This window comes from Vulpes lagopus, chromosome 8 (genome assembly GCF_018345385.1).
Source record: "Vulpes lagopus strain Blue_001 chromosome 8, ASM1834538v1, whole genome shotgun sequence".
NCBI lineage: Eukaryota > Metazoa > Chordata > Mammalia > Carnivora > Canidae > Vulpes > Vulpes lagopus.
Genome location: NC_054831.1, coordinates 58,705,351 through 58,727,770, shown reverse-complemented (window position 1 = coordinate 58,727,770; position 22,420 = coordinate 58,705,351). Strand labels below are relative to the sequence as shown.

At 38.6% G+C, this 22,420-nt stretch overlaps 1 protein-coding gene and 1 pseudogene across 1 annotated transcript; both read right to left on the bottom strand.

Moving 5' to 3' along the window:
• Positions 1-2,156: 2,156 nt before the first annotated feature.
• Positions 2,157-9,674, bottom strand: LOC121497731 (annotated as a pseudogene).
• Positions 8,942-21,760, bottom strand: LOC121497730 (protein SGT1 homolog). The gene is made up of 2 exons (XM_041767467.1): positions 21,617-21,760; positions 8,942-11,567 (listed from the first exon to the last, which is right to left on the bottom strand). The coding sequence occupies exons 1-2, from the start codon at positions 21,758-21,760 to the stop codon at positions 10,629-10,631; spliced, it is 1,083 nt and encodes a 360-aa protein (XP_041623401.1). The 3' UTR covers positions 8,942-10,628.
• Positions 21,761-22,420: the final 660 nt, after the last annotated feature.

The window sequence follows — 22,420 nt, the reverse complement described above, 5'->3', positions numbered from 1 at the left end:
TTTCTAACTAGAGGTCCTCTGTAATCCATACCTTTTGTCTTCATGTCATTCCCTCCTCTCTCCTGTGGTTGCCTTCAGGATGCTATGTTTGTCTTTTGTTTTCATCATTTTGAATAGGATATGTCTGTGTGTGTTTACCTTGATTAGTGTTCTCTCAGTTTCATGGATCTTTAGTTTGGTGTCTACCATTGAATTTGGAAAATGCTTAAGTATCCTTTGCTTGAATATTTCATCTGCTGTCATACTCTCTTCTCTTTCAGGTGTTCCAATTATGCAGATGTTTGATATCACACAGCTCTTTTATTTTCTGTTCTATTTCACTTTTATTTCTCTTAGTGTTTCACTTTGGGTAAGCTCTATTGATTATCTTCAGGGTCACTAATTCTTTCTTCAGCGATGTCAAGTCTACTTATGAGCATATTGAAGCATTCTTCATGTCTGTTACTATGTGTTTTTTGGTACGATTTTCCTATTTATTCTTTTTTGCTAAAATTACGTATTTTCCACCTTTTCTAACAGAAACTTTATTTTTCTTTTCTTTTCTTTTCTTTTTTTTTTAAATAGGGTTCACACTTAGCATGGAGCCCAACACAGGGCTTGAACTCATGACCCTGAGACCAAGACCTGAGCTGAAATCAAGTGTCAGATGCTTAACCAACTGAGCTACCCAGACATCCTTCCATCAGAAACTTTATTTATTTTTTTTTTTTTAATTTTTATTCATTTATGATAGGAACACAGTGAGAAAGAGAGAGGCAGAGACACAGGCAGAGGGAGAAGCAGGCTCCATGCACCGGGAGCCTGATGTGGGATTCGATCCCGGATCTCCAGGATCGCGCCCTGGGCCAAAGGCAGGCGCCAAACCGCTGCGCCACCCAGGGATCCCATCAGAAACTTTATTTATCATAGTTATTTAAATTCACTGTCAGGTAGCTCCAACATCTGTGTCATACTTAAATCTACCTCTGATGATTGCTTTGTCTCTTGGGTGTATGTTTTGTTGTTGTTGTTTTTCAGTTTTACTACATTTTTATAGTAGGTACTTTAAGGGATTATTTTTTAGGTCTCATCGGCAACATCAAAGTACTGAGTACTCAACAGGATACAGAGCACTGCCAAGTACCTTAGAACATTTACAGGACTTGAAGAGAATGTGGTTCTTGCTGACAAGAAGCTGACAGTCGGGGGCTGACAACTCAGACTAAGGGTTGAGAGAACAACAAGGAAATTTATTAAGGCAAATTCTTCATCCCTTTAGCTATTGTGGACTGAATTAATTTTTGAAATTAATCTAATTAAGACAAGACACAAGTCTAAATTTGGTTGAGAATTCTTTCAGGCTCCAAGTTTTTAACATCCACTTTAACAGAACAGACAGACAACCAGAAGTAAAGACCAGGTTTCTTGAAGTGCAAGGGCCAGAACATCTCATTGTGGTTACTTATTTTAAAAATCACACATTGCACGGTAGGACTAGGGTTATTACACTAGTTTAAAAACAGGCCAAGTGCTGGTGCTGCTTTGCCCTCCTACTAGCATTGGTCATTTAACACAGTGAATGTTGAACATTTGGGTCTACAAGTAACCCACAGAGAGCCCACCCTGATCCTAATGTGTGTATCAAATATCCATCAACCTCATGTGTCCTCTGGCCTGCCGGCTCCCCAGCGGCCTACCTCCTTCCTGCCTGCGGGTGTTTGCTCCATGGAGCTAGAATGATTGCTACTGAATTGGAGAATTCACAGGCATTCCAGGTTACTCATGTCAGGATTATTCCTTATGCAAAGTCTGATATCAATGAAGATAAACTGGTGGGTGTTTGCTCCACGGAGCTAGAATGATTGCTACTGAATTGGAGAATTCACAGGCATTCCAGGTTACTCATGTCAGGATTATTCCTTATGCAAAGTCTGATATCAATGAAGATAAACTGGTTTCTGGGTTAATTATTGCAATTTCTTTCTTTTAAAGTCAGTGGGGGGCAGCCCGGGTGGCTCGGCGGTTTAGTGCCGCCTTCAGCCCAGGGTGTGATCCTGGAGACCCGAGATCCAGTCCCATGTCGGGCTCCCTGCATGGAGCCTGCTTCTCCCTCTGCCTTTGTCTGTCTCTGCCTCTCTCTCTCTCTATCTCTCTCTCTCTCATGAATAAACAAAATCTTAAAAAAAAAAAAAAAGTCAGTGGGTTACTTATACAGTAGTATTACAATCCGCCCAGCTTTAATTTCATCCGTCTCCATGAAAGCAAAGCACTTGGAGCTGGTGAACCTTTTAGGCTTATAGTGTTGTTTTTTAAGATTTTATTTATTTATTCATGAGAGAGAGAGAGGCAGAGACACAGGCAGAGGGAGAAGCAAGCTCCCTGTGGAGAGTCCAATGTGGGACTCTATCCCAGAACCCCAGAATCAGGACCCCAGCTGAAGGCAGATGCTCAAACACTGAGCCACCCAGGTGCCCTGGCTTGCAGTGTTTGAATTCAAGGAAGATAGCTGAATCTTTGGTTTATTTTTCAACATGCTTCTGGAACTCAGTGTCCACATTAAAATGAATTTATATATCTTCTTTTCTTGAAGCCACAGGAGTTAAATCTATGCAATTCAGATCATTTACACTAACTGTAATAAAGGGATCGATGCACACTCTGCATCCTTCAGGCCAGTTTTCTCAATTCTGATAGTGAATGACCTCATCCCTGGTTCTGTCTGCAGCTTGTAGTAAAGTGCCGGGAACTCTAGCAGGAAAGGAATCAGGAGACCCTGCTCTAACACCATCCTCTTCTTCAAGTTCCAAATGCTCTTCTTTACCAGGTGCTAAAATTCTTCTTAAAAGAACAGGCTGAACGTCAAATGGGAATTCTTTATTATATGTAAGAATATTCTTTAGGATTGGTTCTAGCTTCAGGTCCTCCAGTTTAAATTCTTCTGTGTGGACTGTAAAGCTGCACTTCATTACTCCAAGCATGTTGCAATTCTGCCTATGTTTTTTTTGTTTTGTTCTATTGTGAGTTCAGAATTATTGTGTTGACCGTGGGCCTCTTTTTGTAGATGTCTTGCTAATATCTGATATTTGTCTATCGCCTCCACCAGCTGGCCCCAAGAGTCAAAGTCAGCGCCTCTCCTAAAACTGGCGCCCCAGCGCTGTAGCAGACTCCCAGTCACCTCTGACGTTGCTTGTGCCCACCCTGTCCCCTCCCACCCCTACCCCAGTGAGGCCAGGCTGAAAGCCACATTTTTTTTAAGATTTTATTTTTTTATTTTTTTAAGATTTTATTTTTAAGTAATCTCTACACCCAGTGTGGGACTCAAATTTACAACCCCAAGGTCAAAAGTCATGTGTCCTACCAACTGAGCCGGCCAGGTGCCCCCTGAAAACCAATTTTTTTGTATAGGACGGTAGAATAGTTTCTATGCCTGGAAACAGGTACCTCTCTTCCTGCTAGGTCTTTAGCTGGAGGAAAGGTGGGGGATTAATCTAGATAGGAGTTGAGCTGTCTAATTTTTAAATTCCTGTAGCTATATTTTGTGTTTAGGGCAGGTTTGGATTACCAGAATAATATTTGTTCAACCCTCAACTTTAGGTCTTCACTTTGTTATATGTCTCAGAGATCACTTTGTATCTTATTGTACATTTCCAGTTACTCACCCAGCAGTATTTTGCTGTTAATTTTTATTCCAAGTTTGTTAACTTGAAGGGGAAAGGTGCTGAGAGGGGCAGAGAGAAGGGAGTTAGTCACACTTTTTTTCTGACTAAACCTTAGTTTTTTGGGTTTTTTTTAAAATATTTATTTATGATAGTCACACACACACAGAGAGAGAGAGAGAGAGAGAGAGGCAGAGACACAGGCAGAGGGAGAAGCAGGCTCCATGCACGGAGAGCCCGACGTGGGATTCGATCCCAGGTCTCCAGGATCACGCCCTGGGCCAAAGGCAGGCGCTAAACCGCTGCACAACCCAGGGATCCCTAAACCTTAGTTTTTAAACAAGATCCATGGATCCCTAAACTTCTGGGAGTGTGTTCTCCTCAGTTCTCCTGCCTCTCTGCCAAGAGTAGGGCTCTTTACCCCTGTTCTTCCCGGCTGCAATGACTTTTCATCAGCACCCTAAGTACAATAGTATTTGTGACCTTTGTAATGAAAGATTAAGACTTTCATTCCATAGTGGAGAATCTCAGAGTGAGATGTCCTTTTCTAGACCGCAAAACAGACGCTTTATGAGGGCTCTTTCTAATTTTTTTGGTAAGTGCTGGTAAGGTTTGTGGAGAAAGAGCCCATATGAGGGTATAGACACTGTCCATTTCTACAGGCCTTATGATTTTCATATTGTGCTGACAGCTCCCATTCAGCCTTCAGGAATTCTTCAATTATTTTAGCTATATTTATCTTACCAGTCTCTGGTTGTGCCTGACTCAAGTAAATTAGTGCTTATATCTCTACTCTTCCTGTAAACATTGGTCTTTCCTTAGATTTTGGGTCAGTTCGTTGCACTGTGACCTCAGCTGTCTGACAGCTTCAAAAATTTGAGGTTAGTTTGCCTCTTTTTTATTGTAACAATGAAAGAAATGCTCCTTCCTGCTCTCTCTATCCCCAAATGAACTGAAAGTCAACCCTAGGTAACTTTTAAATATACAGATGCTTGGGCTTGTCCAAGACTAACTGAGGTACAATATTTATGTGTCAGAACCAGGGATTAGTACTTCCTAACTCCTGAGATGATTCTTCTTGTGTTCATCTAACTTTGAGTACCACTGTGCTGTGTGTGAGAATGAATTGGAGGGGACATATTGGAGGTGGGAAACACTTGGAAGTCTCATAAATCTGGAATCAGATCATGATGACTTGTCTTTGAATGGTGTCATTGGAAGGCAGATAAGTCAATTGACCAAAATTAATTTTATGATTGATAGATTGGAGAAATAAAGTGAGGTGGAAATCTGAGGACAATGTATAGGTTTTTGTTGGGTTTGAGGTCACACCAAGTAGGGGAAATTTATAGGAGCATTGTGTTTGGGAGTAAGTATAGTTCATTTTTGGACATGTTGATTTGAAATGCCTATTAATAGGCAAATGTTGATGTAGACAATTTGACTTATAAATCAATAGAGAGGTGAGAGAGCGAATGAGAGAGAGAAACTGGTTGAAGATATATATTTGGAGTTGTTAGCATAGAGATGGCAATAGAAGATACACAGTGTATATGTTTGCCAGCCCTTGAGAATGTGGGGAGAAGAAACCTAACACTGAAACCTAGTGAATTCAACTTCTAATGGTGAGGTAGAAAATTCCAGTAAAAATTATTTATGTTATTCAATATTCAATGTTATAAATAATAAAATCTACTCTGTAATTGTATATGTAGTTGACATCTTCAGTTAAACAAAACTTAGAAATTACTTGACATACATAATAAAATCTAGTATGTATATAATCACCTGTAATCAATCTGAATCTGTATGTACACAATCTTTATATTTTCTCCATATAGTAATTCAGTAATTCTTTTATCCATATATTTATCCAAGAAATATATATTGAATACCTATTATGTACTGATATTTTCCTAGGAACTGGGGACACAATAGTAAAGAAGACAATGCCATTACTCTACTGGAGCTAGCAATATTGAAAGAAATACCAAATACTTACTTATTTGGCCAGTCATGGCACTTAGACAAATAATAGCATTTAATATTTACTGAGTACTACACATATGAAACACTTTATATATTGTTTTTAAAATTCTCGCAAATCATATTCCTATATTATAAAGAATAATAGTTTCAGATTGAAAGGATTGAAAGAGTGCTAAACAAGGGATAAGGAAAAAAGCCACACCCAGATACATTATTGTGTAATTAAAGATCATCAGAATGGAAACAGTAGATTGGTGGTTGCCAGAGGCTGGGGGTATAGGAGAAATGGGTGGTGTGATGGTCAAAGGGTACAAACTTCCAGGTAGAAGATGAGTAAGTTCTGGGGATTTAATGTACAATATGGTAACTATGGTTAGCAATGCTGTATTGCATATGTGAACATTTCTAAAAGAGTAGACCTTAAATATTCTTATTATACACACACACAAAGGTAACTATGTGAAGTGATAGATGTGTTAAACTTTACCATAATATACCATTGTTCAATACATACATATATCAAGTCATCACATTGTACACTTCAAATATATACAAGTTATATGTCAATTATATCTCAATAAACCTGGAATAAATAAAGACTATAAGAGAAAAAAACTAGATATAGATCTTTCCAGGTAATCTATTTCTTCTTAAGATAATTTTCTTTAAAAGAAATAGTTTTCTTAAGAAGAAGAAACTTCTTGGGATGCCTGGGTGGCTCAGTTGAGCGTCTGTCTTTGGCTCAGGGCGTGATTCTGGAGTACCAGGATCAAGTACATCAGGCTCCCTGCATGGAGTCTGCTTCTCCTTCTGCCTCTGTCTCTGCCTCTTTCTCTGTGTCTCTCATGAATAAATAAATAAAAATCTTTTAAAAAAAAAAAAAAAGAAGGAAGAAACTTCTTAAGTTTTTGTGGTTTCTTTTTTTTTTTGTGGTTTCTATCTTACAAAGAATTTCTCTATTTCATTTAATTTGTCAAATGTATTAGCATAAAATTGTTCAAAATATTCCAAATTATCCTTTAATATCTGTAAGATCTATAGTGATAGCCTCTCTTCCAAGCTTACTATTGGTAATTTTTATATTTATTTTTCTCTCTTTGGGATCCCTGGGTGGCACAGCAGTTTGGCGCCTGCCTTTGGCCCAGGGCACGATCCTGGAGACCCGGGATCGAATCCCACGTCGGGCTCCCGGGGCATGGAGCCTGCTTCTCCCTCTGCCTGTGTCTCTGCCTCTCTCTGTGTGTGTGACTATCGTAAATAAAAAAAAATAATAATTAAAAAGATAATAATAATAATAAATTATTTTTCTCTCCTTTTTTCTTTATCAATTTTTTGCTCTTTACAAAGAAATGACATTTGGATTCATTGATTTCTCTTTATGTTTTCTATTTCATTAATTTTTGTTATTTTTGTTATTGTTTTCTTCTTACTTTGGATGTAATTTTCCCTCTTTATCTGAGACTTTAATTGTTTTGTAGTGAAAGGAATAATGTCATAAATTTTCCTCTAAGTACTGCTTCAGCAGTATCTTACAAAGTTTTACACATTACATTTTCATTTAAAATTTTTTGTATTTAAATTCAATTTAGTTAACATACAGTGTGTTATTAGTTTCAGGGGTAGAATGTAGTAACTCATCAGTTGCATATAACACCCAGTGCTCATTATATCAGGTGACCTCCTTAATGCCCATCACCCTGTTACTCACCTCAATTTGTTTCCTATAGTTAAGAGTCTCTTATGGTTTGCTTCCCTCTGTGTTTTTATCTTATTTTTCTTTCTCTTCCCCTATGTTCATCTCTTTTGTTTCTTAAATTCCACATATGAGTGAAATCATGTATTTGTCTTTCTCTGACTTATTTCATTTAAAATAAAACCCTCTAGTTCCATCCACATCATTACATATATTTTCATTTTCATTCAGTTCAAGATACTAATTTCCCTTTTGTTTTCTCCTTTACCTAATGGATTATATAAAAATGTCCTGTTTGTGACAGTGACAAACTCCCTCAGTTTTTGTTTCTCTGAAAAAGTCTTTATTATGACTTCAACTTTGAAAGATATTTTTGATGGATGATAATTTTTTTGGATTGATAATTTTTTTCCAATGCTTTAAAGATACTTCTTCATATTTTTCTCACTTTCGTAGTTTTTTTTTTTTTTAAGATTTTATTTATTTATTCATGAGAAGCAGAGACACAGGCAGAGGGAGAAGCAGGCTTCTGCTTCTCCCTGCTCATGCAGGGAGCCTGATGCAGGACTCAATTTCAGGACTCTGGGATCATGACCTGAGCCAAAGGCAGATGCTTAACGACTGAACCACCAAAGTGCCCCCTGACTTTCATAGTTTCTGATGAGAAATATGTTTTGATTCTTTCCTTCTATATAATGTGTTCTCTTTCTCTGGCTGCTTTTTTTTTTTTTTTTTTTTTTTTTTTTTGGAGAGAGAGGTGGTGGGGAGTGGAGAGGGAGAGAGAAATTTAAGCAGACTCCTCACTGAGCATGGAGCCCCACTCTGGGCTCCATCTCACTCGGGCTCAATCCCACAACCCCAAGATCATGTCCTGAGCTGAAGCCAAGGGTCTGGCACTTAATTGTGCCACCCAGGCACTCCTCTGTCTGCTTTTAAGATGTTCTCTTGGGCAGCCTGGGTGGCTCAGTGGTTTAGTGCTGCCTTCAGCCCAGGGTGTGATTCTGGAGACCTGGGATTGAGTCCCGCGTCAGGCTCCCTGCATGGAGCCTGCTTCTCCCCCTGCCTGTGTCTCTGCCTCTCTCTTTGTCTTTCATGAATAAATAAATAAAATCTTTTTTAAAAATGTTCTTTCTATCATTGATGTTCAACAATTTGATGTTGTGCCTTGTAATGTTTTTCTTTATATATGTTCTGCTTGTAATTCTTTGAGCTTCTTGGATCTGTTTAGTTTTTCATCAAATTTGGAAAATGTTTTGGCCATTTTTTCTTTAAAACTTCTTTGGTGCCTGCCTGTTTCTAGATTCCACTTATACATATGTAGACCATTTCATATTATCCCACAGGTAACTGATGCTCTATTCATTTTGTTTTCTCTTTGTGCTTCTGTTAGAGTTTCTATTGCTATTTCTTCAAATTCACTGATGTTATCTTCTGTAGTATCTGGTCTGCTTTAAATCCTATACAGTGTGTTTTTAAATTTCAGGTATATTTTCATTTTGAGAAGTTCTATTTGGACCTTTTATATATTTTTTTCCTTTCTCTATCATGTCCATGTTTTCCTTTACTTTTGTGAATATATATTTTATATCTATAAGGTCTGTTTTAAATAGTTTGTCTGCTAGCTTCATCATATCTATTATTTCTAGATTTGTTTCTGTTGATTGAGTTTTCTATTTTTCTCCTTACTGTGGATCATGTCCTCTTGTTTCTTTGCATGTTTCATGATTTTTAATCATATGACAGATATTGTGAATTTTACATTCTTGGTTGCTGGATTCAGTCAAATTTCTTTAAACAGTGGATAGGTAAGTACTTGAAACTGGATCCTTTTACTATTTTAAGATTACCAGGTAGATGAAGAACAGCCTTTAGTCTTGGATGATTTTAATCCCATAATTAAGGCAATAATTTTCTGAGAATTCTATTTGATTGCCCTGTGTAATATAAGATCTTTCCACTTTGGCTTATGGAATCATAAATACTTTATTCCCAGTCCTGTGTAAGGTCTAGGAATTACTTTGTTTTTCCTAGAATCTACTCCATAAGTCATTTCCTTGGACCCAGTTATATTCTTTTACTGCATGCACAGCCAAAAACAAAGCCAAAGACTCTTCCAGGTCCCAACCTATCTCTCAGAGTTCTGTATTCTGTACTACTTTGTCCTGCAAATTCTAGGGACTTTCGCCTCTCTGAACTCTTGTATCTAGCTCTTCAACTCAGCCAAAGATCCAGACTCTGTCTAGGTTGCCCTTTCCTGTGCTATAGCCTTGAAACTGGCAAATTAGTTCAACTGTAAGGTTCAGTTTGTTTTTCTCCATTTCTTCAGGGATCATAGTCCTGCACTGCCTGTTATCCATTGTCTGAAAACTTTTGTTTTATATATTTGTATGGTTTTCTTGTTTTAGAATTGTATTTACTTATTATTTATCCTCTAAATACAATTCTAGCCTCTCCATCCTGGGTAAAGCAGATAACTGGCAGATGAGATTTCTGCAAAATTTTGTAAGATTCAAAATATGGGTTGGAGCTAAGACGACAACTATGCATAGAAATCATATGCATCTATAAGTATGGATCTATGGCAATGTCTTTTGAAGCTCATAATCTCACAGTTCCAGCTATCAGATGGCTTGGTCTCCTCCCTTCTGATATTAAACAGTTAAATATACCTAGAGATACTTTAATTCCACTGACAAAACGGGACCAAATGAAACTTGACAGTGTCCTAAAAATACCTTATGTTACTTGCCAACCATTTTGAAGAAAAGAAATGGAAATAATGGTAGACTCTAAAATGAAGGCAGAAATTCAAGCTTTGACCTTCCTATCATCAGATTATCTCTCCAGAGTGTACCTACCTAACAAATTAAAATTTGGAGGATGGATATAAAAATACATCAGAATATATCTTTTGATTTGCAAGAGATTTTTCATTAGTTTTCAGTAGTAGATACTGTTGTGGGAAGAACATATATTCCTGATTCTGTAGAGATAAAATAATTTTCCATTAGTGATCTTTTTTGTCAAAACAGCTTTCTTTAGAAGACTTTGTTTTATCCTTCTCTGTAGAGACTGAGCCACCATAAATGAATTAATCTAATTACATTTTCTGAAAACATAACCAGCCCATGGCTGTTGAAAACTTGTAATTTTTTTTATTTACCAAAAGGAAAGATCAAGTATGAAGACTATATACCCAACTATCATCTGATTATAAGTGACAATAAAATATTAATTCTGCCCTTTAAAAAAAAAAGTGCATAGATTTAAATGATGGATTTTTTTTTTACAGTGATAGCAAATTAATTTATTTAGTACTTTTTCCAGTCCATATCATCAGGAGGGTTGATTTCAACTTTCCTTCTACCTACATCAGACCAGTTGGTACTCAAAACTGTACCACCAGACTCCATAAATGATTTGTTCATGGCACGTTTCACTTCATCAGAACCATCTGAATAGATCTGCTGAAATAATTTGTTTAAAGCTGCATCTCCCTCCAACTTCTCATTTTTTTCTTCTTCTTTGATCTCACCAACCAATTTATCCCAATTTCTTGTATAATGAGATGACAATGGATATAAGTTCTTTACATCTGCTATGACCTGTTTTGGTTTAAGCACATCTCCTTGCCCCTCTAGCTTTTCCCATCTCACAGCCTCTGTCTTTTTCATTTTAATTTCAATCTTTGTCGAAAGTACTTTAAATGTGCTCTGTTCTGGTATTATAGGATGAAGAAGTCTGAGTTTCAAATTGTAATCCTCTCCTGAAGGAAGTTTCACCAAAGCAGACAACTCTTTTTCTGAAAATTCCACATTTACATTATTCTTCTGAACATTCTTGATCATAAGTGTAATGATTATTTGAGATTCTGTTTGATACCATTCATACTTGATTTTTGACTGATGAGTCCTTTGAGAATCAGACACCTCAGACTGTGATCCATTCTGAGCCTCTTGACACTTTTTGATCCAGACAGTGAAATCAGGATCTGCACTATGGATTTCTATGCCATGAAGATACGCAGTGAAGCCAGGAAACAGCTCCTCGAAGTCTGAATGATTTGTACAAAAATTTCCAAAGGCTCCAGCAACAAGCACTCCATGGGGGTGAAACCCAAATATATAGTTGTGACTTGGATCCAAATCCCAAGTTTTGATGAGGTGAATTGGAAAGTAATCCTTAAAATACCTCCAAACGGTCCAGCTTCTGACCCAGTTGGATCTCCTGCCTCCCTGCTCTGGGGTCCGCTAGTTCAGAATCAAAATGGTGAGTTAAACATTGAAGACTACAAAATAATGCCATCTTTGTGAATAAAAATATGCATAAATTATTTCTACTTATTATGGATGCACATATGTGAGAAAATATCACAAATGAACAACTTATGATGATTTATACCAATTCATGACAGGAGGTTACTTTTGGGAAGGGTTGGTTAACTTTATAATGTTTTATTTCTTGAAATAAAAAGACTGGAAATAAATCAAATGACATGTAAAATTTGTTGTATTTGGGAGCTGTATTTTAGTTATTTTTTGTGCTTTTCTGTTTTTTAAATTTCCTTAAAATTAAAAAATTGTCTTCTAGACCATAAGATCTTTAAGAGCATACAATGTTATTACGATATTATCGACTTTTCCCTATGCTGTACTTTTTATCTTTATGTACCATCTATTGATTTTTGACAAAGATGACAAAATAACGTAGAGAGGAAAATTAAACCTTAATAGTCAACACAGTAATATTATTGGCTCAAAGGAATATACTGACGTCAAGTCAAAAGGAAGACAGGAAATGCTGACATGCTGAGTCAAAGATTAAGGTCAACATTTCTGGAGAGCATGACAGGAGCACATTAGAAAGCACCAGTTAAGATCTAGTCAATCTTGCTTGTTATTGTTGCCATGTTATAAGTGTGTGTTCCTGGTCTTGCTAGTGAGTACTTCTTGCAAATAAAATAAACATCAATATGTTTATATACATAAAAAAAAAAAGCCACCCTGCCCTCCAGCTCACCCTCTCCTCTCCTGGTGACCCCTAAGCTTCAAAGCCTCTTGCTCCAGCCCTGTGGCTTCCCTAGAAGCCATGGCTTAGAGTGGAGATGTTGCAGAACCCTGGCCCACCGTCAGCCTCCAGGCAAGTCAGCTAGACTCCAAGCACCCAGGTCCTGTGCAGAACCCAGGCCTTCAGGCTCTCTTTGGATGGGATCAAGAGGCCAGGCTGTGTCCTGGCTACCAAGTCCTGCCCATTTCCATGCATCCCCACCATGCTGTCTAAAGAATGTAATTTTGGGGGGCATGTATTTACTGCTTTTATCCAAGCTGCTTTCTCTCCTAACTCTCTGCCCTCCCTTAATCACACTCCCAGTTTCTCTTCTCTACAGATACATATGTGTATATAATTATATATATATTTTTTGCCGGGGTCTGGCTTTTGTTCCTGCTCAGGCCCTGGTACCCCTTTCCACTGTGTGTGTGTGTGTTTGTGTGTGTGTGTGTGTGTGTGTGTGTGTGTGTGTGATAATGCTGTGGGAGGGGGACTCTGCTTGGAATTAAAAGGTTGCATTGCGAAAAAAAAAAAAGTGCATAGTAGGAGGGCCCTAAACTTGCCTTATCCCCCAAACACAGCTAGATGAATATCAAATTATTCTGAACACCTGAGAAATCAGTCTGAAGACTGACAGAACAAATTGTAGAACTTGGAGAAGAGAGGCCACATTGTGAAAGGTAGGAGATGCAAATATGTGGTTTTTGGGAGAAGAAAATCACCAGTGCTATGGAAAGGAGGGAGCTCTAATGAGGGAGAGAGGAGAGAAAGAGAGAGAGAGAGAGAGAAAAAACAGTATAGGACATTGTATAAGAAAAATACTTCCCCAAAACCATTGATGGGGAAAATGAGATGGGCTAATTATTGCATGTTTACAAGCACCAGAGTTCAAGGACTAATGTTTTTGAAGTCTGCACTGTTGCTGGGTGGAGTCTGGCAGGTGTAGATGTGCTCCTGTGGAGAAAGAGGGCAGAAGTATGGGAGCAGACAGCTTGGTCCAAGGCTCCCTGGGTCACACTGGAAGAGACATTTCCCCTTTGGGGAGTGCATTTAGGAGAGGTGGCACTGCCTTTCTGGGGTCAAAAGAGACAGCAGCTGCCATTGAACTGCCCCATTCATTAGCATATGAGTAGAGACACCTGCTGAAGGCAGCTAACTGGGAGCCAGCTTTTTGCTGTGCTTTAACATAAATTCCCAAGACCCTGCATGTTTGTGTGACTGCCCTTCTGGAAGAAAACCAGTGTGGCAAGACCGTCGTCGTCCAGAGGATCAGCATGGGTCTGTGCCATGCCAGGTCACTAAAATTTGGAGTTTTGAAACTGAGCCATTGCACTCGAGATACAACACAGTAGCACTGTACTGCCAGGGGGGCAGACAGCTGGGATACAGACAGGTGAGGGCAGAGATCTGAGGGATACCTGGAACAAATGAGGGGAGATTATTTGCTTTTCTGGGAGGGCTTCCCAAATAGCAGCAGCACAGCAGTCTCTTCTCCAGGGACAAGATATCTAACTGACACCATTTCCCAGCACCCCACCCCACAAGCCCATCAGCACAGATAGACTTCAGTGAACAGCACAGAGCCCACAGTGGAAGCTTGAGCAGTATACACCAATTCCCACCCTCTTGTGCCCTGCAGGTGCTTCTGAACTAGGGCAAGTGTGCCTGAGAGAGCAGCAGTGGGCCCCTCCCCTAGAAGACCAGCACAACCCCTTCACCCCACATATGCACCAAGTCTACTGACCAAAGAGTGCTACAAAGCTTAAGCTCTACAGAAAATAGGACAAGCAAACTAAAGCACCTAGTTAAAACTCACCACACAGGAAATGCCTAGGTCACTCAGTTGGTTAAGGGTCAGACTTCACCTCAGGTCATGATCTCAGGGACCTGAGATCAAACCCCTTGTGAGGTGCCCTGCTCAGCAGGGAGTCCTTGTCCCTCTGCACCTCCCCTTGTTCACGCACTTAGTCTTTCTCAAATAAAATCTTAATGAAAAAAAAAATCACACCACACACTGGGCAAGATCCAAATACTCACTACCTCACCACTACAGGCAAGGAGAAACTGCAAAGTACTGACCTGAGGGAAAGAGCTCACAGAAGAGTGCACACTGCATACACCAGAAACATTTCTTGAAGTGCCAGGCCCTAGACAGCATACGATCTCTTCTTAATATAGCCATTACTCTCATGCACAGGAAACATAACAGGCTTCCCTAACACATAGAAGACAGAGACCTAGACAAAATGCCAAGATGGAGGAATTCACACCAAAAGAAAAAACAAGAGGAGGCCACAGCCAGGGACCTAATCAAAACAGATATAAGCAATGCCTGAACCAGAATTTAAGACAACAATCATAAGGATAATAGCTGGGCTTAAGAAAATCATAGAAGACACCAGGGAGTCCCTTACTACGGAGATAAAAGACTTAAAAACTAGTCAGGCCAGAATTTGTAAAACTATAACAGAGATGAGAAACTGATTGGATGTAATGACCACAAGGCTGGAAGAACCAGAAGAATGAATAAGTGATATAAAAGATAAAATTATGAAAAATAAGCTGTAAAGAGAGAGAGAAAGACAATATTGGATCACAAATGTAGACTTAGGGAACTCAGTGACTCCATAAAGTATAATAACCTTGAATCATAGGAGTCCCAGGACAAGAAGAGAGGGAAAAGGGGCAAAAGGTTTATTTGAGCAAATTATAGCTGAAAATGTCAGTAATCTGGAGAAGGAAACAGTATCCAAGTCCAGGAGGCACAGAGAATGCCTATTGAAATCAACAAAAGCAGGCCAACATCAAGACATATAGTAAAATTTGCAAAATACAGGGATAAGGAAAGAATGCTGAAAGCATCAAGGGAAAGGAAAACCTACAAGGGAAGACAAATAAGATTCACAGCAGATCCTCTACAGAGAAGTGACATGCCAGAAAGGAGTGACATGATATACTCGACATGCTGAATGGGAAGAATATGCAGCCAAGAATACTTTATCCAGGAAGGCTGTCATTCAGAATACAAGAATAGAGTTTCCCAGACAAATAAAAACTAAAGGAGTTTGTGAATGCATTTATAAACCAGCCCTGCAAGAAAATTAAAGGGAGTGGCCTTGAAAGAAAGATCAAAAGCAACCAAGACTAGGAAGGAACAGAGAAAATCTCAAAAAACGCTAACTTTACAGGTAATACAATGGCTCTAAATTCGTATCTACCAATAATTACCATGAATGTAAATAGACTAAATGCCCCAATCAAAAGACATAGTGTATCTGAATGGTTTAAAAAAAAAAAAAAGACCCATCTGTATGCTGCATACAAGAGACTCATTTTATTTTATTTTTTAAAGATTTGTTTATTTATTTATGATAGACATAGAGAGAGAAAGAGAGAGAAACAGAAGGGAGAAGCAGGCTCCATGCTGGGAGCCTGACACGGGACTCGATCCCAGGACTCCAGGATCGGGCCCTGGACCAAAGGCAGGCGCCAAACCTCTGAGCCACCCAGGGATCCCCGAGAGGCTCATTTTAGACCTAAAGATACCTGCAGAATGAAAGTGAGGGGATGGAGAAGCATTAGCATGCTAATGGACATCAAAAGGAAGCTGAGTAACCATATTTCTATCAGACAACCTAGATTTTAAGCCAAACACTATAACAAGAGATGAAGAAGGGCAGTATATCATAATGAAGGGGTCTATCCAACAAGATGATGTAACGATGTAAATATTTATGCCCCAAGCTTGGGAGGACCTAAATACATAAATCAATTAATAACAAATATAAACAAACTCATTGATAATAATACAAAAATAGTAGGGGACTTATCACTCCACTTACATCAATGGACAGATCATCTAAGCAGAAAATCAAAAAGGAAATAATGGCTTTGAATGGCACAGTGGACCAGATGGATTTAGCAGATATATTCAGAACATTTCATCCTTGAGCAGCAGAATACACATTCCTTTCAAGAGCACATAGAATATTCTACAGAATAGATCACATACTGGGTTACAAATCAGCCCTCAACAAGTACAAGAAGACTGAGATCATACCATGAATATTTTTAGATACCACTGCTATGAAACTTGAGGTCAACCCCAAGAAAAAAATTTGGAAAGACCAACACATGAGGGTTAAAAAACATCCTACTAAAGAATGAATGGGTTAACAGGAACTTAAAGAAAAAATTTAAAATACATGGAAGCAAATGAAAATGAAAACACAACAGTCCGAAACCTTTGGGATGCAGCAAAAGTATCATAAGAGGGAATTACATAGAATACAGGCTACCTCAAGAAGCAAGAAAAGTCTCAAATACATGACCTAACTTTACCCTTAAAGGTGCGAGAAAAGGAACAGCAAATAAAGCTTAAAGCCATCAGAAGAAGGGAAATAATAAAAATCAGAGCTGAAATTAATTATATAGAAACAGCAATAACACCACCACCACCAACAACAACCAAAAAAACAGTAGAATAGATCAGTGAAACTAGATGGTATTTCTTTGAAAGAATTAATAAAATTGATAAAACCCTAGCCAGATTTATCAGAAAGAAAAGAGAAAGGACTCAAATTAATAAAATCATGAATAAAAGAGGAGAGGTCACAACCAATACCACAAAAATACAAACAATTGTAAGAGAACATTATGAAAATCTATATGCTAACAAATTGAACAATCTGGAAGAAATGGATAAATTCCTAGAAACATATAAACTACCAAAAATGAAAGACAAAAAAAAATGGAAAATTTGGACAGACCCATAACCAGCAAAGAAATTGAATCAGTTATCAAAAATCTCTCAACAAACAAAAGTCCAGGGCCAGATGGCTTCCCAGCAGAATTCTACCAGACATTTAAAGAAGACTTAATACCGATTTTTCTCAAAGTGTTCCAGAAATAGAAATGGAAGGAAAACTTCCAAACTCAATTTATGAGGCCAGCATTATTACTTTGTTTTCCAAACCAGACAACGACTTCACTAAAAAGGAGAATTACAGGCCAATATCCCTGATGAACATGGATGCAAAAAATCCTCACAAGATACTAGCAAATTGAATCCAACAATACATTAAAAGAATTATCCACCACAATCAAATGGGATTTATTCTTGGGCTGCAGGGGTGGTTCAGTATTCACAAATCAATATGATACATCACATTAATAAAAGAAAGGATACGAACCATTTGATCCTCTTAGATGCATAAAAAGCATTTGAGTAGAACATCCATTCTTGATAAAAACTCTAGCAAATTAAGGATAGAGGGAATGTACCTCAACATCATAAAGGCCATATATAGAAGACCCACAGCTAATATCATTCTCAATGGGGAAAAACTTCCTCTAAGGTCAGGAACAGAGATGTCCAACCTCACCATTGTCATTTAACATAGTACTGGAAATCCTAAACACAGCAATCAGAAAACAAAAACAAAAAGCATCCAAATTGGCAAGGAGGAAGTCAAACTTTCACTATTTGCAGACGACATGATACTCTATGTAGAAAACCCAAAAGACTCCACCAAAAAATTGCTAGAACTGATACACGAATTCAGCAAACTTGCAGGATACAAAATCAATATACAGAAAAACCATAAGATACTTAGGAATAAACCTAACCAAAGTGGTAAAAGACCTGTACTCTGAAAACTATAGAACAGTTATGAAAGAAATTGAAGAGGAGGACACAAAGAAATGGAAAAACATTCCATGCTCATGGATTGGAAGATCAAACATTGTTAAAATGTCTATACTACCCAAAGCAATCTACACATTCAGTACAATCTCTATCAAAATAACACCAGCATTTTTCACAGAGCTGGAACAATTCTAAAATTTGTATGGAACCACAAAAGACCCTGAATAGCCAAAGTAATGTTGACAAAGAAAAGCAAACTGGAGGCATCACAATTCTGGACTTTAAGCTCTATTACAAAACTGTGATCATCAAGGCAATGTGGTACTGGCACAGAAATAGACAAGGGAATAGAATAGAAAACCCAGAAATGGGCCCTCAACTCTATGGTCAACTAACCTTTGACAAAGCAAGAAAGAATATCCAATGAAAAATAGACAGTCTTGGGACACCTGGGTGGCTCAGGGGTTGACCGTCTGCCTTCGGCTCAGATCATGATCCAGGGGTCCTGAGATCCAGTCTGCATCAGGCTCCCAGGAGGGAGTCTACTTCTCCCTCTGCTTATATCTCTTTTCTCTCTGTGTGTGTCTCATGAATAAATGCATAAAATATTTTTTAAAAAAATAGTCTCTTTGGGATCCCTGGGTGGCGCAGCAGTTTAGCGCCTGCCTTTGGCCCAGGGCGCGATCCTGGAGACCCAGGATCGAATCCCACCTCGGGCTCCTGGTGCATGGAGCCTGCTTCTCCCTCTGCCTATGTCTCTGCCTCTCTCTCTCTCTCTCTGTGTCTCTCATGAATAAATAAATAAATAAAATCTTAAAAAAAAAAGAAGAAGAAGACATCCAGATGGCTAACAGACACATAAAAAGATGCTCAACATCACATCACTCATCCTCAGGGAAATATAAATCAAAACCATGATGAGGTACCACCTCACACCTGTCAGAATGGCTAAAGTTAACAACTCAAGAAACAGATGTTGGCAAGGATGTGGAGAAAGGGGAATGCAAACTGGTGCACCCACACTGGAAAGCAGTGTGGAGGTTAAAAATAGAACTATCCTAGGACCCAGCAATTATACTACTAGGTATTTATCCAAAAGATACAAAAACACAGATTTGAAGGGAACATGCACACTGATGTTTATAGCAGCGTTATCCGCAATACCCAAACTATGGAGAGAGCCCAAATGTCCACAGACTAATGAATGAATAAAGAAGATGTGGGGACACCTGGGTGGCTCAGCGGTTGAGTGCCTGCCTTTGGCTCAGGGCATGATCCCAGGTCCTGGGATCGAGTCCTGCATTGGGGTCCCTGTGAAGAGCCTGCTTCTCCCTCTGTGTATGTCTGTGCCTCTCTTTCTCTGTGTCTCTCATGAATAAATGAAATGTTAAAAAAAAAAAAAAGAAGATGTGGGATGGGGTGCCTGGGTGGCTTAGTTAATCCAACTCTTGATTTCAGTTTAGGTCATGATCTCAGGATTAAGAGATTGAGTCTCATGTTGGGCTCTTTGCTGAGTGTAGAGTCTGTTTAAGATTTTCTCTATCCTGGGATCCCTGGGTGGCTCAGCGGTTTGGCGCCTGCCTTTGGCCCAGATCGCGATCCTGGAGTCCCGGGATCCAGTCCCGCGTCGGGCTCCCGGCATGGAGCCTGCTTCTCCCTCTGCCTGTGTCTCTGCCTCTCTCTCTCTGTCTATGTCTATCATGAATAAATAAATAAATCTTAAAAAAAAAAAAAAAAGATTTTCTCTATCCTTACTTCTGGCCCTCCCCTCTAATTCATGCTTTCTCTCTCTCTCTCTTAAAGAAAAAAAGATGTGATATATATCTACAATGGAATATACTCAGCCATCAAAAAGAATGAAATCTTGCCATTTGCAGAAACATGGATGGAGCTAGAGAGTATTATGCAAAGCAAAATAAATCAGTCAGAGAAAGACAAATACCATAGGATGTCACTCATATGTGGAATTTAAGAAAGAAAACAGATGAACATAGGGGAAGGGGGAAAAAAGAGAGGGAGGAAAATCATAAGAGACCCTTAATGATAGAAAACAAACGGAGGGCTGAGAGAGGGAAGAGGGCAGGGGATGAGCTAGATGGGTGATGAGTGTTAAGGAGGGGACTTGTGATCAGCACTGGGTGTTATATGTAAGTGATGAATCACTAAATTCTCCTGAAACCAACGCTTCACTCTATAGTAACTAGCTACAATTTAAATAAAAATTCAAAAAGAAAGTACCGAAGGGAGACTGCAGAGGTAAATACCAATGAGAAGAATTTGATTCACTGTGAAGAACTTCAAAGAGTCTCAGGACAAGTAGGTACCAGGCTTTCATAGAGTGGGGGCTGAAAATAGGATTCAGTTGAGAATCTGTAGAAGGATCAGGTACACCTTTGGATTCCTTTTCACACAGAGATTGTTGTCCATTTGAGTGAATGGACAACATTCACTCTTCTACTACTCTCTACTACTATACTCTCAACTTCTAGACCTGTTTGTACTCCACTTAAAGTGAATTGGAAAATAAAGTTTTGGAGAACAGTATGATATCTGAAACACTGATGATTTCCAGATGAATCAAAATATATCTTTAGTTCCTGTGGTTCGGACACACATGTATAGCTTTCTATTTAACATCTCTATTCAAATGCCTGATAGATATTTCAGATGTAACATGTTCAAAATAGAATTCTTAATTCTTGTTTTCCCTGCAGACTTGTTCTTTCCCCAGTCTTCTTTATCTCAGCAAATGGCAACTCAGTTGCTCAGGCAACTGGTAATAACTCCTGAATCATCTTTTTCTCTCAGTTAGAGGTAGCAAACTCACTTAGGTTACTTTTAAAATAATTCCCTAATTATTTAATTAATTCCTTAGTATAGTATTTCCTATGCTAAAAACCCTAATCCGAGCATCTTTAGCTAAAACACTGTAATAGTATACTAACCAGTGTCTTTGTTTTCATTCTTGCTCCCTATTATGGACTGAATTGTGTCCCCCTCAAGTTCATATGTTGAAGTCCCAACCAAAAATATGTAATCGTATTTGGAGATAAGTTCTGTAAATTAAAATCAGGCTATTAAGATGAGGTCCTAAACCAATACAACTGGTGTTCTTATAACAAGAGGGAGAGATACCAGATATGTGTGCACAGAGGAATGATCATTTGAAGAGACAGCAAGGTATCTGCAAGCCAAGGAGAGAGGCCTGGAACTGATCCTTCTTTTATGGCCCTTAGAGGAAACAACCCTGCTGGCATCTTGATCATGAATTCCAGTCTCCAGAACTGGGGGGGAAATAAATTTCTATTGTTTAAGCCAACTCAACCTATTGTATTTTTGTTGTGGTGGCCCTAGAAAACACCCCTCTCAGCCCCAGTGAATTTGTAAAATATGGGAAACTGGATTACCAGATTAGACTGCCCATGCTTAAAAACTTCCAGTGACTTCCCAAGTGGTTAAAATGAAATTTAACCTTTTACCATGGTTTATAAGTTTCTAGAAGATCCGGTATTTGTCTTACTTTTCAATTTCATGCTGTAAAACTCTCCTCTTTGCTCACTAAGCTCTGGTCATACTGGCTATCTTTCTATTCCACAAACATACCAAACTCATCCAATCTTCAAGCTTTTTTTTCACTTGCTGCTGCCTCTGCCTGGAAATCATGTTCTGCACATCATTGTATGACTGGCCACTTCTTGCCAGGTAAGCTAAAATGTCACCACCAAAGAGGCCTTTACTAATTGCCATAGCTAAGCTATCACCTCTTTCTCACCTTATTCTATTATTATGTTTAATTGTCTTTAGAGTATTGATTACTAGATTTAATTATATTTTTCATGTGTTTACCTAGTTTTTCTTCTCATTAGAATGTAAGGTAATTGAGTCCAAGACTCTGTGAATGCTGTGCCCAAAACCTAGAACATCATAGATGTGATATAATGATACAGTGAATCAATGAATGAAAGGATGGGTACATAAATTTATAATTCTTCCTGGTTGAAATTTTTTTTTTTTTTAACATTAGCTCAGTAAACATTGAACACCTAAGTGACAACTAACATGTTATGAGAAGACTCCGGCAGTCCTTTGGAGAGGCCCTCACAGACCACACGGAAGTGAGGCCTCTTCCCAATGTCACTGAGAAATTGACGCCTTCTGCCAGCAGCAATGCAAGTGAGCTTGGAAGCAGATCCTCCAGCCACAGTCAGTCCTTCAGATGACTGCAGTCCTGGCCAATATCTTGACTGCAACCTCGTGAGAAACCCTGAATAAGAACAATTTAGCTAAACCATCCTGAAATTCCCAACCCACAGAATCTGTGGAAAATAAATATTTATTCTTTTAAGTACTGGATTTGGGGATAATTTATTGCCCAACAATAGACTAGATAACTAGTATGTTCACAAA